The 16,254-nt window shown below is 41.8% G+C and overlaps 1 protein-coding gene across 4 annotated transcripts in view; it reads right to left on the reverse strand.

Moving 5' to 3' along the window:
* The window catches only part of LOC144790635 (UDP-GalNAc:beta-1,3-N-acetylgalactosaminyltransferase 1-like), a 112,303-nt gene extending 99,177 nt beyond the window's left edge, over nucleotides 1–13,126 (reverse strand). Inside the window, exons 1-2 of one of the 4 annotated variants that reach the window (XM_078665365.1) lie at nucleotides 12,901–13,126; nucleotides 11,218–11,353 (exon numbers count right to left, since the gene is read on the reverse strand). In XM_078665365.1, coding sequence (XP_078521491.1) covers nucleotides 11,218–11,239 — 22 coding nt within the window. In that variant the 5' untranslated portion in view covers nucleotides 11,240–11,353; nucleotides 12,901–13,126. Of the gene's footprint in view, nucleotides 1–11,217; nucleotides 11,354–12,078; nucleotides 12,126–12,900 lie in introns of those variants that run through there. The other 3 variants (XM_078665364.1, XM_078665366.1, XM_078665367.1) reach the window with 3 other exon arrangements.
* Nucleotides 13,127–16,254: the final 3,128 nt, after the last annotated feature.

Here is a 16,254-nt window from a genome sequence, read left to right on the forward strand (position 1 = left end):
GGGGTATTGCCCCTGACCATGCGCAAAGGGGAAATCGTTATGCTTCTCAAACCAGGGCGGAATGACCAGGACCCTTCGTCATACCAACCTCGAACGATGATAAACTCAGACGTAAAAGTTCTATGTAAAGTACTGGCTGCTAGGCTGGACCCTGCATGGTACACCTGGTCCACGAAGACCAACCCGTAATACGGGCATGAATATTAGGAGACTAACGCACGTTTTGCATTAAGTACGGGTAAGACACGATGAACTAGTCTTTGTCTCCATAGATTTGGAGAAGGCCTTGGACTCGGTAGATTGGGGGTACCTGTTGGAGGTGCTCAGGGTGGCTGGTTTTGGCCAGCGGTTCAGAAGATGTGTGCAGATCTTGTACACAGAGCCCTGCGCTAGGGTGTGGGTGGGGCACAGCAGGGCGAGCGAGTGGCAGCTGGGGAGGGGGACCAGACAGGGCTTTCCACTTTCTCCACCTCTGTTTGCACTGGGAATTGAGCCCCTGGTGATATGGGTGCGCAGGGACGTGGTTCACTGGGGAATCAAAGTCGGCGACACTACGCATTTCCTATCCTTATACGCAGATGATGCGTTATTCGACATCTCTTCACCACAGGAGGCGGTTCCAAGGTTGCTGCAGGTGTTGGAGGAGTTCGGTGGGTGCTCGGGGTTGCGACTCAACAAATCCAAATCGTTGATATTCCCCCTGGCTCGCATGGTGGCCCGCTCTGCGGACTCTCCCCCTAGATTAAGCTTACGTTGGGAGACGGAGCACTTCAGGTATCTGGGTGTGCAGGAGGCAAATGAGGATTTGCTGATATTGCAGCTCAATGTCCACAAGACGATAGATGCATTAAAGGGATGGGTGGAGTTTTGGAACACTCTCCCGATCTCCCTAATGGGTAGGTTGGTGATAGCCAAGATGGTGGTGTTTCCCCGCTGCCTATACATGTTACAGAATGTTGCGTGTCCCATCCCCAGGTGAATATTCCGGGCTCTGGACTCCATAATGTTAGACCTGTATTGGGCAGGTCATCGCAGTAGAGTGCCGCTAGCCACACCGAATCGCACTTATGAGGGAGGTGGCTTTGAGGCACCCAGAATGCAGCTCTATTATTACTGCAGCACGCAGCAAAACGGTTTGCTGGGAGGGACAAAAGGCTGCTCCAGGAAAGAGTACAGGTTACCCACCTGCTGTCCCTCTTCTTGCGGGGTGCGGGCACCTCTCCTGAGGTGCCATATGTGGTTAGACAGACCATGCGTATTTGGTAAATATTTGTGGAGCGAATCTTGAAACACTTCCGTTCCATCTGGAGTTGACGTGTGGGACATAGCGCCAATCAGGAGGGTAATGTCCAATGTCATACTGGGCATGGCAGGAGGGGGGCTGCGATGTACATGTGGATCTGTACCCGGGCAAAATTTTCATTACATTTGAACAAGCCTGTGTCGACTTATGATTGGAGCAGGGACAATACTTACAATGGGCCACCTTCAAAGAAATATAGCCCATGCATCCAACAATCCCACAGCTCACGCAGACACTGGACATCCTACTTACGTGCGGGGCGGCTGAACGCACCATATCGCTACTGTATAGGGCCATGAGGGAGGACACCAGTGCTCCCACCCCTGGGGCATTCGCCACTTGGAATGTGGACCTGGAGGCGCAACTGGAGCATAAGGACTGGAGGGCGGTGGGCGCACTCACTCACACGATCTCCTGTAACGGCTGATTCCGGTTAGTTCACTACAACTATTTGCACTGCACATACATGACCCCGGAGAAAATACACATGGCCCCCAATAGGTCCAACTCGTGTCCAAGGTGTCACATAGAAAGTGCTAAATAGTCAGAGGTCAGTAGCTTCTGGACCGAGGTTGTGGAGTGGACTAAGGGCACCGTGAATACTTGTGTGCAACTGACACCCACCCATTGCATATTGGGATTAATACGGGAACCTAAAAAGCAAAGCAAGATAGTTTACAGACTCCAGCAATTACTTTTGGTGCTAGCAAGGCGCAGAGTCGCTATTGTGTGGATGGGGGTGCGGGCACCAGAGGTTTCGGCATGGATAAGTGATCTTCGTGAGTGGACATTAGCAGAGGAAGTGCATATGAAATGGTGTTGAAGGGAAGACAAATTAGAGGATGATTTAGGACTGTAGGACCGAGGGTGAAAATATGTTAGGTGGGTGCATGATCAGCCCAAGAGCTAAGAAGAGCAGGGTATAAATTAAGAGCAGGGAAAATTAAGAGCCTCATTTGTATAGATGTATGTGAGTTTCTGTTTGACATTGTGTCATTAACAAACAGTTTTGTTGCCTGGAAGCTACGTCTAATGCCGAGGGCCGCTAAATGTGTATGCTGGCCACCATTGCAAGGGTTTTATCTCTGGCACTATTGTGTCTGTTCATGGAATAATAGTGGCAAATGCATAATAATGGTCTCCCTTGACTGTTTTGGGCATTTAGGTCTAGTTGTGCTATACAGGCTTCCATCATTGACATACTGAGCTTGCCTGGCATGCTTTTAGCCATCCCCGACAGAATGGTGACCAGTCCTCCATGCCTGATATACTGTGGGCATCCTGGATGTTGTGGTGTCCAGTCTCGGCACAATGATGGCCCTGGTATAATGTTGGGCTTTATTAGCATAACACAGGCAACCGTGGTGTTATGGTGAACACCCATGGCCCATGATCCTCTGCCACTGCAATGCTCAAGCGCCACTTACATTCCGATTTGGCTCATGGCAGCATACATCATTACATTTGAAAAGGAATATATGCACAGGAGGCCATTTTACACAGTAGTACTCTATGAAACGACAAGCTGATGTGATATATTTTTTTATGTTGGTTTTCAGAAAACATTTTTCTTCTGGAAAATTAAGTGTGTTTGCCCAAAATGGAAAGAGGTATATGATAGGAAATATGTGTATTACCAAAAACTATTATGCTGACAAAGACAAAATATTGCTATTCTAAAACATATTTAAAGTTGATGGCTGCATGATAATTCAAGCTGAGCTGGGAATACATACTTCTATGGTCCGGGTGCCTTAGCCCGGGCGCTGAGGCTAAGGGTGGAGAGGCCAAGGGCAGGTGCGTGTTTGGGCCTGTTCAGGTCTAGGGCCACAGATGCTGCCCATTTTCTCCTTCACCAGCGCCCACTCTACCCCATCCACATACATTACCAGATTAACACATTCACAGCAAATGTACTCTACTTACTTACTACAAACCCTACGCACATTTCAATATCTCAACACCCACTACAAAACCCTAAAAAAACACACCTTTACACCCTTCTACACCAACTACCACACATTTGCACCTTCACTCACACACAAAACACCACTCTATCTTATACCACTAACCAATCCACTCATCACAAAATACAACCCAATTCCACACCATACTTAACTATATAACATCCAGACACACTCTCCATGCTCTAATTACTCCTAAAAGACCCATTTCTGTCACCAACAAACCTATACTCAGCCTTTCATCAATTCATCCACCAACATCCTCTTCTTTTTATCACAAAAACACAACCACACAACCCTCACACTCTGATGTACCACACACAATTCCTCTTTTAGCAATCAAATCTAACACACTCTTAACTCTTGTTCATCCCCTCTCACCCACCACGTACACTCTTTTCCAAAACACATCACCACCCCGTGCCTTGCAGCTTCCACTCGCCAACAATACTTTACATGCAAATTCTTCTCAGGAAACAAATACATCACCTCCTCTCACTGCTCCTCAAAAACAAAACATAACACACACCAGCAAAACAAAATTTCACACTCACAACACCTCATAATATTTGCTGTCACAAACTAGAAACACACACACACTCACCTTCCTGACTGCACAAATACACACCCTAAACAACTCCATCGCCAAGCTTTCTCTCTTCCCCCACACCCAGCACATATACAACGCAGTAACTCTTTTAACCTCCTCCTATTTATTGGACACTTTAGAACCTTAGAACATGACCCACATGCTGCACCACCACCCCTAACTCATGCACCTTGCACCATAAACAGACGCAAACAAAATAAGCAACATGCCACTCTTCACATCTCCATGTCTACTGCACAAGGAACTCTACAAAAACAACACAGCTCATCAACTCACTCTCACACACCATCTCCACCACCTACACACGCAGACCCATCAAAATGCCTTCTTAGCCTGCCAGATGAGGAATATGATACAGAACAGCTACAGTTTTGGTATCATCATACAGCTAATACCAGCACTAAGGACAGACCTGCTACAAGCCCACAAAATACTGCTCAATCTTCTACAAAATAAAGTCACACCATCACCAAAGCAGATTTTCTAAACTGCCTACTAGTAAATGTTCAATCACATCTACGAACTTCTCACTAACACATAACCTGACTTACTCTTCATAACTGTATCATGGTTGGGAGAGGACATGGCTCTGGTGTTGCATGAAGCCGTTCCTCTAGGCTATCAAACTATCACACAAAATCGTATAGGCAAAAGAGAAGGTGGGCTTGTTGTATTCAAGCAAACATTAAATATCACTAAAGCCGAGGACGTCTCAATACAAGGTTGTGAGGCCCTCTTCACCAGATGCAACTCTACAACATCTTCCTCCTGTAATTTCCTACTCCTTTACAGACCTCCACCTAGCAATGCAACATTCCCAGACATACTTGTAGACACAGCTTCAAACCTTATAAAACTACACTCGAACATATGCATTCTGGGTGACCAAAATATTTGGTTTAACAAACCCAATATGCCCCATCCAAACACAATCATCACTGGCCTAGACGCACTAAACTAAATCAGATAGTCCACAAACCCACACAAATCGCTGGACACATCCTAGATGTAATTTTTGCAAATACGGAACTACTTACCTTTAAAACAATGACTCCAGTCACATGGTCAGGCCAACATTTGCTTGATTTTCAACATGAAACTACACAAAGCAACACACCTTACATGCACCCACCTATCAACCATGGAACAAACTCAATTTTGAACACTGAGAATTACAACTAAAATCCAGTATAGATGTAGACACAATACATTCTGTTCAAAACCTTTATGAGTGGCAACAGGAAGCTTTTGATACCCTAATACCACAAAGAACACAACAGAACAAAAGAAACCAGGCACCTTGGAGAAATACAGTGCTAAAAGAAATTAAATAGCAAATTAGAAAGCTACAATATACCTGGCTCCACACAAACCCCAATCAAGACACACTTCGCGTACAGAAACTTAACAGAATATACAAGTCAGCAATCAAAAGGGCTAAGAAAAAATACTATTCAGACTGAATTCAAAATGCTAAATATGCAAATAAAGAAATCTATACAATTTTCACTGAATTTTGTAAACCAAATTGCTTAGAAGGAGCTCAACCCATTACTCAAGAATTCAGACAGACTGGCAAATAATTACACGACCAAAGCAGAAACATTAGACTCCTATTTAAAACAAACAAACCACCAGCACCGACGCTTTTCCAATAACAACACTAATAGAGTGCGCTAACCCAGTCTTTCCATTCCTCTCATCAAATTTCATAAAATGAATTTATGGCCCTGCCCAAAGCAGGCAGGCTTGCCAACAGCTTTCAGACCTGTGTACAAAACAAACCTTCTAGAAATTCTGCTAACTACCTCTGCTGCTGTACCAGTAAGATAAATCATGAACAATTCCTTAATTACAGGAATATTTCCAGACGATCTAAAAAAACATTCATGCGTCCATTGCTAAAGAAAACAAACCTGGACCCGCTTAACCCCGACGATTACAGACCGATTACAAATTAACCTTTCCTGGGGAAACTGATAGAGAGAGCAGCATTCACCCAGATGTCACAATTCATTGAAGATAAGTTCATACTTTCAAACTTCCAAACAGGATTCCATCCAGGAAGAGGCCTAGAATCTGCCCTCATTGCCATCTGGGATGACCTTAAGAACATAGCTGACAGAAACGGGGATGCTGCACTACTTCCCTTGGACCTCTCAGCTGCCTTTGACACGACTGACCATGACATTCTAATACAAGGAGTCAATAAAGTCGGCATAGAGGGGACTGCTCTCAAATGGATCACTTCCGACCTTCAAAACATAACTAATGTCATCCATCTCCCCCCCTCCTTTCTCGTCCAAACCGTACTTCAAAAAAGCAGGGGTCCTACAAGGCTGCCTCATCTCACCCATGCTTTTCAACATTTACATGAAGTCATTACCGGCACTGATGAATCAATTTCACCTCACATGCTATAACTATGCAGATGACACAAATACTCGTTAAACTAGAAAACCCCAAAGACATTGGAAACTCATAAATGTTCAGTTGTTTCAGAGCCGTGGATGACATGGAGCCATCTCAAACGGAATGCTTCCAAAACAAAAATACTCATATGTGGTGTTCAGAAAAATTATGACCCACTCGCCGCCTGGCCTGTCTATTTGGGAACACTGCCTGAAGCATCAAAGGAAGTAAGAGACCCTGGAATTACCAGACTCCAATATATCAATTAATGCCCAAGTGGCATATTAGCAAGATCAAGCTTTGTTACTATAAACACTCTGCAACACATCTTTCCCCACCTGAGATTTCCACACAAGGTTCAGGCTACGATCTCTCTTGCTCTGTCTAAACTTGATTACGCCAATAGCCTCTATCACGGATCATCTTTAACAACCATGAAAATACTACAACAGATTCAGAACTTTGCTGCCAGACTACTCTTACATATAAATCCACAAGCCCACATCTGCCCTGCCCTGAAGGCCCTACATTGGTTACCGGCTGCCTGAAGATCCACACTCAAGCTGCTTTGTATCACCAACAAAGCGATAAATGGAACAAGATTGCTCTTCATCAGGAATAAAATCACCACATACAATCAACAAAGGAACCTCTGCTCTAGATTGGCACCTCGCCTCAAATCCCCACCGTACAAGAAAAACCCCATAGGTGGCACACCCTTCTCTGTTCAAGCAGCCAAACTATGGAACTATTTACCCCGAAACATAAGATCCACAGATAACTACCTTATCTTCAGAAGACTACTCAAGAGTTGGCTCTTCCCCACATAACCACCATACTCAAACGTAAATATACAGCATATCCTCTATATAAGCTTTTATTTGGACTATAGAGGTGTACCTACATATGTGTATTGATTTAACTAAATTTGTATAATAATTAATGTTTATAACTATATAGACATTCGTTAGTTCTGCTTAACAAATGTACATATTACTTATGGTTATATTATTCTGTTTAACATGCGTAGAGGTGATTGTATAAATAAGTAAATCTTTTTTCATAACTATTTATCTACAACTGCTTCACTATTGAATTACAAAAAAATATATAAAAACAAATAAATCAACTTAAAGTACAGCAACACTTGAAAGTCTGACTTTATTAAAAACAACGTAAATCTACATATATTACCATACTTGTACATATATACCTTCCATGTACTTATGTATCTTTATAAGTATTACTTTACTTCTAATTCAGCATCTCCATTCCACTAACCTATTTATCACCCTATACCTCTCAATATATCCTCTACCTCTAATCTCTGACTCATACCTTACCCCATTCTACTACTATGATCCACAAAATAACCCTTTCTAGACTGTTGCCTCCTTAACCCTTCCTTACATGCTCTCATTCCTCTTTTACTATTCAGATCTCCCAAACAAGCCTTTCTAAACCCTTCCCTCTGACTCTTCCCCCCACCACCTCCCCTTTACTCATCCCAATCCTCCTCCTACTGCTATGGATCCAAAAGAAAAGAAAATACTCTTTCTAGGCTCTTCCCTCTTCTATTCCTCCACTATCCTTTTCAATCCAACTAACAGACTAACATGTCCACCGCTCAGATTATTTTTTTATTTCCCTATACTAACTCCCGACTAATCCCGTTTAGGTTCCGGAGTAGCGTGCTACCCGCCAAAAAGTGCTTCCAAACCTCATCAGGGGTAGCATGCGCTGTTTAAATTCAAAACCTTCCCTCTTCTATCCCTCCACTATCCTTTTTCAATCCAAATAAACTCACAAGTCCACAGATCAAATTAATTTAATATTTCACAATACTAATTCACCACTAATCCTTTTTGGGCTTTGGAGTAGCATGTGTCTTGCAGAAAACACACTTCGATGCCTCGTCTGGGGTAGTGAGAGCTATATAAATGCATTTACAATTATGTCCTTTGTGCCATAGGCATATGATGATTTGAATGTATTACTCATGTGGAGGCATTTAATATTGCTGAACGTTTTCATGGCATTTTTATTTGTAGCCTCGCCTGAAATGCTTTGGTAGTAACTACCGATCATCCGGCTTAAGCTGGTCATGGTATAATATTAACACAAGTTGTCAGTATTTTACAGTGATAAAATATGCTAGTGGATCGGCAGGACTTTCCTTGAGCAGAAGTGGTTCTCATTACAGCAAAGGCTGGAGAAGTCTGAAATTTCATACCCTGGTAGTTACTTGGGGGAAATTCTAGCCCATGTTTTTTTTTACTCATTTGGTTACTGCTGTCAAGGACCAACCTTATGCAAATTTACCTTGGTCCTATACAGATTGAAATAGTCCAGCCATGTAATATAACCACTCTCAACTTAAACACGAGCAACGCAAGACTGGCCTCAGTGTGGTGTAGAATGCATCCTATGGCCTGGTGAGCTACAAAGACCACCACTGGGCATGCCCATTGCACTGGTCCAAAAAAGATTGAAAGTGGAAATCTAGAATTAATTTCAGCCCCTGGTAATTACTGTAGTAATCATTTCAGTGCATCGTTTTGCTAACTATGCTACAGACAATAGTGAACCAAAAGCAAGTCCGTTTTGATCCTCTAATAGAAAACATAGAAAAATACCTGCTTTTGCTCGTTTGTCAAATTTTTCTTCTGCTTAGACATTAAAATGGTGGCCAGGACGTTAAGAATTATACTTTTTTTTTTTTAACTGTCCATCTGGCTGGCCTCCATCACCTCGGCCTTGCAGCCGTAGTTCAGCACTGTGAGGCCTAAGCAAAGGGACAGTTAGTGATCCAGGCTTGCAGAATAATTTAATTGCATTTGGGTATGACAGGGTGTTTTATTGATCACAACGTATATTTGCGTGTGTTCAAGTCAGCCTAGCTAGGCCGCAAAATTAATTTACTGGGCATATGGCCTGTTTGCACAGCCTGCTGAAGAAAATTTATCTTTTAAAGGTAGCACAAACAAGTTTCTTATGTGCAAGTTTTATCCTCTTCTGCATTTTTCATTTTCATAAATTAGTTGAAATGGGAATTAAATCATGTGTTATTTCCTTGCACTGTACCTTGGTGTTATTTCCTTGTACTGTATCTTACCGTATGCCGTAGAAGGAAGCCTATGTCAAGATGTTGTGACGTGATTCAATAATCAAAGCTATTGCTGCCTGCTGCCACAGCTGTATTTCTATTAATATTTAAATAGCTTATGTTATTTGCTTCAAGAGTGTAACGTCATTTCCTTTATTTGTAGGGCAAGTGGGATCATTATTTATTCATAATTTAGGCGGTCCTTAAAGAATCTTGGTATATTAGCACACTTTCTGTGATGATGATTGGGTTATGTCATGTATGTTTGCTAGTACAGTCCTATGATACCACTTCATGCTATGTCGAGTGAGGTTTTTTTCACTTTCTGAAACTATAAAATGTACCTTTGTTGGGATGTGTACCAGAGCTTTTCCGCGCTTTCATACCCAGCTTCCCCTTGTTGGAGTTATCACTTTGTAATCAGACTTTTGCTTTGAACAGACAGTCGCCAAGGTAGACTATCTAATAATTTACCTCTTTTCCTTGACTTACAAATAAATTGATTTATGCTAGTTCATTACTGAATTATATTTTAATTTTCTGTTAAACCGCTCATAATTGCATTATACACTAACTACTTCTTACCTTCTGCAATACTTCCTAATTTTGAATACACTTTTATGGGTTTTACTTTGAATAGTGTTTCAAATGTTTGCTTTATCTGCACTAGGGCCCCCTTCCTTTGGGACTCACAATGCCATGATCCTGTGCATAGGCCTTTGAACACCGCCAAGGAGTCGTGGGGACCATAAACAAGGCAACAGCTACTTAACTGTCCCCCGGACAAAAATCCAAGCATATTGCTTTTACAAACTGGTTTGTGTGCATTGGAACATTTGAACTGTATCTGTACGTTTTTAATTTCTCTCTTAGTTTTAACTAACCACACTCTCTTTTTAAAGTACACATTTTAAAACTTACTGATGATTCTTTTTTTTGCATTTGCACTTTGCTTACCGAACTTTTCTTCTTCAATTGACAGATCTTATTGCACTAGCCCTATGCACTTGGTAATGGTTTTAATTAATCTAGCAATAAAGGTTGACTATTACTGGGCGTAGGCCTTTGAATGTATTGGTGCAAAGCTTTCCCAGACATGCTTTTCAAGTGTGCTGCAAAACTAGGGGGAAAAAAAAATACATGCAGTGTAAAATTCAGGAGATATATCTTAAAACGGTTATCTTATCATGCTTATTTACAAAAGCACACAACGCACCCTGGAACTACATAAATATATACTAATTATTATTAGAACACATAAATATATACTAATTATTATTAGAGGCTGCTGAGGAGGAACGAGGCAGGGAGTATTGGTTAGGGTCCTTGTAGCCAAGGCTCAGGTCATATACAATTGAACCATTTTAGCATACATGACAGTACATACTGGTACAGGTTTAACAATGTAAGATTGGGCTAAAATTAAATTAAAAAGTAAAACAAGATGCTAATGATCACTGTCATTGAAAGCCCTAAATACGTTTTTTTTTACAACACACCATTGCTCCACTCCTAGGACTGACCTATGTTTATTAGTCTTACAAACAAAGGCAAATGTATTAGAACCCAGGTTTATCTCACTAGACCCTAATGTTTTATTTTGCAGTGACTTGAGTCATGCCTTTAATAGAAGTCAAGCTATTTTCAAATAGCCTGTATGCTTTCATACCTTCCTTGCTCAAAAATAGTTTCTGCCACATATTTTTTCCTGCACTAGTTATCTGGAAACCATTTTGGAAATGTAACTCATTGCACCCGTTTAAGGGCAGCTTACATGCTATAACACATCTCATTAGGGCACGAACAAATATGACTACATTACCCACACCCTGAAGGACCTCCATGGACTCCCCTTGTCAGTCGGCATCACCCACAGCGCCACCACAGCCAGCATCCCTATCTACTCGTATGACAAGCTCTCCAACTGGTGGCTCTCAGCACTCTGATACCTAAAATACCTTCAAATTGGAGATAAAAGTGCAAGAAAAGAAAATAAGAAAGCAGAAGGCCTTCTTCTATACACCAAGGTTCAGGAACGATATCCCATATCCATCAAGACAACCTCAACCCTCCTCCAATTTTGGAAACAGCTGCATTTAAGAGCACGATACTGTGATGCAGTGACAGTTCACAAACTTCCTACCCCTCCTATCACACGTTGACTGGCTTTGACCCTATACAGCATCCTGCTGCCTTTCGGCTAGGTTTGCACTGTACAAATAGAGCATACATACATAGCACTGAAACTAACCTGTAAACAGTTTGTTAACGTTTGCATAAAGACAACAATTTTGGACACATCTGGACCTCGCTTTTCCACATACTGTGACTAACACAACGTATTTCCACTTAACAGAACTTTAAAAGACATGCAGTTATTTTATTAGTGTTATTAATGTCATCGTTTTACTGATACCTGACCCAAGAAAGTTGCTACTTGCAAGTCAAATGAAAGATACCGGAGGACTAATGGCCAATGGATGATACTTCTGTGATGATGTCACATCATACGCAAATTTAGAGGGACCTTGCACTAACTGCTGTCACCTTTGCGCACTTAGTACCACTGCTTCTCTCGTCCTACACGTGCACTTGAGATTCTCATATTTGTATTAGTTGAGTTGCAAATTATCCATTGGCCCTTCGGAAATCAGTTCGGGGTACATGGATTATTACAGGTTACCTCCAGGATTCTTGACAAACAGCAAGGCCCGTTTCATTCCACCGTACCTGAAGGAGGGAACGTGGAAAGCTTTGCTAGGCAACTACATAAGTCATTCGGAAACGGTATGCAGATAAAGAAAACAATATTTTTTTTTTAAAAGGAACATTTTGAACAGCACAACGTAAAATTAACATTTCAAACCAAATTCTTCAAAGGCGTGGGAGGGGTGACATGGTAAAGGGGATGACAGCCTGCTTGAGACACATAGTGTGGACAGGACACGGAATATTGCGAAGAAACACTTAAAATGGGAGTGGCGGATCAGTGGACTAAAGCAGACACTGCAGGGGCCTGTGATCGACCGCATGGTCACAGATTCGAATCCCGGCGAGTCCACTCGGCCTGTCATCATTTTCTGAGGCCGATAACATGAGTACTATTGAGCTGGGTAGCAATATCTGTTATTCAGCGCCAAGATTCCCCTTTGGCGACAAACATATACAGGACAATAAACCAGGTTCAAGACACGGCTCACGGGTTTCACAGCAAAAATTATTCATGTTAGATGTTTCTTTCCTGAAACTGCTTATAGTTCAACAGAAGTCATGGGGCGGTTCATGTCACACTTACCTGTTCTAAAATGTTGGCATGTATGCAAACGTAACAGAGTTCTAGCACACAAGGTGTAAACGTTTTTTTACATAACACCTTTCAATCCTGAAAATATCCGGGCCTCAGGTGGCAGGAAACGCTAGGAACAATAATATATTCCCCTGTGTAAAGCCAATGATGAACAATAAATGACAGTGCCTGCAAAACAGCACACCAGCTGCAGCCTACCTGGCGTGGCTAAGCTTTCGAGACCTCGGAGTCTCTGCCGCGCTATGGACCGGCTCTTGCTGCTTCTGCGCTGACAGAGGGATGTTAATGATAATTAATTTGATTTTCTCTATTTTCTTTAATCACTCCCTCGGCGGTGCTGTGTGACTGGCTAAACACAACCCCAGGTCGAAGCAGCAGGGCACAATCTCACCACGCGCTCAACTGCACCCAAGCCTAAAATGGCGGCCCGTACTCGGTAGCATTCTTAGGCGGTACATCCTGTGGTGGGAGCTTTACAGAGGTGCCCCATATGCCATAGAGCCTGCCAATCAAACTGAAAACCATTTTAATTGGTCCATCTGCCCCTCGTGAAGAAACAATGAAAGTCTGACTGCCAGTCGATTTCTGAAAGGCATGGATTGGAAGACGGACCAAGTCTTTTAATTTAATTTAATTTAATTGCCTCCCATGTCTATGGAGGGGAGTTTGCAGCGTATTGCTTTGACATTGTTTATCTGCCCCATACAGAAAGGCAAGTAAAGAGTAAAACTGCATTGTTTTTTGTTTTGTGACTGATTTATGCGTTTTCCAAAATGTTTTTTCTTTGGTTTCCACAGTATTTTTTGTTGTCTAGTTGGTTCATGTTTGTAGTACCCCTGTACCTGTTGATGTCGTCTGTTTTATGTATGCATTTCATTATTACCTTATAAGCCATAGGTTTTTCCCTATCTCAGAGACGGCTAATTTTGAGAAATGCGATCATTTTATTTGTGATGATGGCTAAAGAATACTATAAAACCTGTTTGATGTAGAAGTGAAGTTAGGTGGAGATTGCGTGTCGTTTTTCGTCAGCATTTCTGTAATTCAGGAGTTTCTGAACCTAGCTGTAATTCCTCAATTTCTTACATTAGTGGGCACCCTGTGCACAACTACCAGCCGTGATTACCTCAGTGCAGGATTGCCAGCAGTAATGTAACAAGCATTTGCAATGCAATTGTGTTGTAATTATGAAGAGTCAGATAGATGGTAGTCAGGAGTTTATTACAGGAGACAGCTTTAACAACCACCATGAACAGGTACACAGGCTTAACTGAACTTAACATTCATTACATTCTTAAGAATGTCTAGATAAGAAGAAACCATAACAATTCTAATAAGAACATAACAATTCTAATAAGAACATAGAATGTGGAATACTACACACCTTCCCCCTAAAAAAAACAACAACAAAAAAAAAAAAAACTCAATGAAAATAATCACGCAGTTTAACAGGAGTATGTTTAGCTCGTACACTCTTTCTTTGGACAAAATCATTAGAAGTATTAGGCAACAGTGCAGGAATATTAACATCAAAAGACATTTCATCATGCGTGGCAGTGGGTTGATCAAAAGAAATTACATCATGCAAAGAACTAGACTGATCATTGCCCAAACCACAATTAGGCGCAGAGCTATCCACGTTTTGATTTTCGCATTCGAAAGCGTCAAGTAACGGAGAATAAGACGCCTCATTTTGTTCAACAGAAACACTGTGCTTGGAAGAGGAACCACCATTAGTAGAAGGTGAGGTAGAATTCAACTTAGTATCCGCATACAAACCAGTAACTAAACTTTTACACAACGAGATTCTCCTAAAATTCCATACCTTACCACCCTCAACTCTTACAGCTTTAGAAAAAACTTCAGTAACCTTGCATGGATCTGACCATTTGTTCCACTTGTTATCAAAGGTTCTACCAAACTTAACACGTACGAAGTCACCCACCTTGATCTTCCGGGAATGATCCTTAGAAGACAAGAAACTCCTTTTCATCTTCTCTTGATATTCCAAGACTCTGTCCTTAACTTTGTCAGGATCTACTGAGGATTCACAAGCAAACTTAACTTTCAACCACCAGGGAAGAAGTTTGGATCCAGGTTTCCTGCCTCTAAGTAATTCAAACGGAGAAAACCCCGTAACAGAATTGGGAGAAGTGCGATAAGACAACAAAGTAGAGCGCAAAGCCTTCTTCCAATCCAACCCACTCTTAATCGCTAGCTGAATAGACTCCTTGATGACTCTGTTGAAACGTTCCGTTTGACCATTGGCCTGGGGATTGTAATTGGATACCCTTTTGTGCACAATACCACACCTCTGGAGAAAAGATAAAAATTCTTTGCTAACAAATTGCGGGCCATTATCAGACACAATTTCAGCGGGAATGCCCTCTCTACAGAAAACTTCGTCTAGAAATTGGACAATTTGGGTTGATCCAATCTTATCAACAAGCTTCAACTCTGGCCATTTGGAAAAATAGTCAATAAGAACCAACACAAAGACATTTTGGTGAGAGGAGAGATTAAGAGGACCAATAATATCAATGCCCAACTTTTTCCAAGGACACGAAACAAATTCAATGGGAGAAGTATTCACAACTAAAGGTTTGACTATTTTGTCACTTTTAGCACAGGGAGGACAAGAACTGACCCATTTGTCAACCATTTTATCGATGCCCGGCCACCAATAAAATTCGCGAATACGTCTCTTGGTACTAGACATACCCATATGTCCCTCGTGAGCCATAGAAATAATTCTTTCTCTCAAAGAAACTGGGGGAACGATCTTGTCACAACGGACAATGAAACCTTGGTCAAACATAAGTTCGTCTTTCACCTTAAAGAAAGAAAGAATATCGCCAGACAAATTCCGTTCTTGAGGCCAACCATGCTGTAAATACCTAGATAACGAGGGCAAACTGGGATCACTCGCCATCGCTTCTCTCCACTCAGGTTCAGAGATACCACTAGAACCTGAAATACCACAATCATTAACATCGTCAACATTAAAAACCACATCCGAATCACAATTCAAATAGCTAGAGAAAACAGAATTGACTAAAGGCAACCTGGACATGCAGTCCGCATGCACGTTTAAACGACCAGGAACATACTCAACGACACATTGGAATTCCTGTAATTTTGCAGCTAGACGTGCTAGACGTGCTGTTAACGTTCTACCACCACCAGCTGCAAGCATGTTAATTAAAGGTTTGTGATCAGTTCTTAAACGGAAACGAGTTCCCCAGAGGAATTGCCTAAAATGTTCAGAGGCCCAAGTACATGCTAGTAATTCCTTTTCTATGGTGGAGTAATTGTACTCCGCACCTCGCAAAGTCCTGGATGCATAAGAAACCACATACTCTTCACCTTTGTCTTTCTGCATCAAAACAGAACCCAACCCAACATTGCTTGCATCCACGTACACTATACACTCTTTCTCAAGATTGAACGGCTTCAAAAATGGGGCATTGATAATTTCCTGTTTCAACAAATCAAAGGCATGTTGGTGATCATTGTTCCATAAATATTTTACATCTTTTTTTAATAAAGACC

The sequence above is a fragment of the Lissotriton helveticus genome, chromosome 11, assembly GCF_964261635.1.
Source record: "Lissotriton helveticus chromosome 11, aLisHel1.1, whole genome shotgun sequence".
NCBI lineage: Eukaryota > Metazoa > Chordata > Amphibia > Caudata > Salamandridae > Lissotriton > Lissotriton helveticus.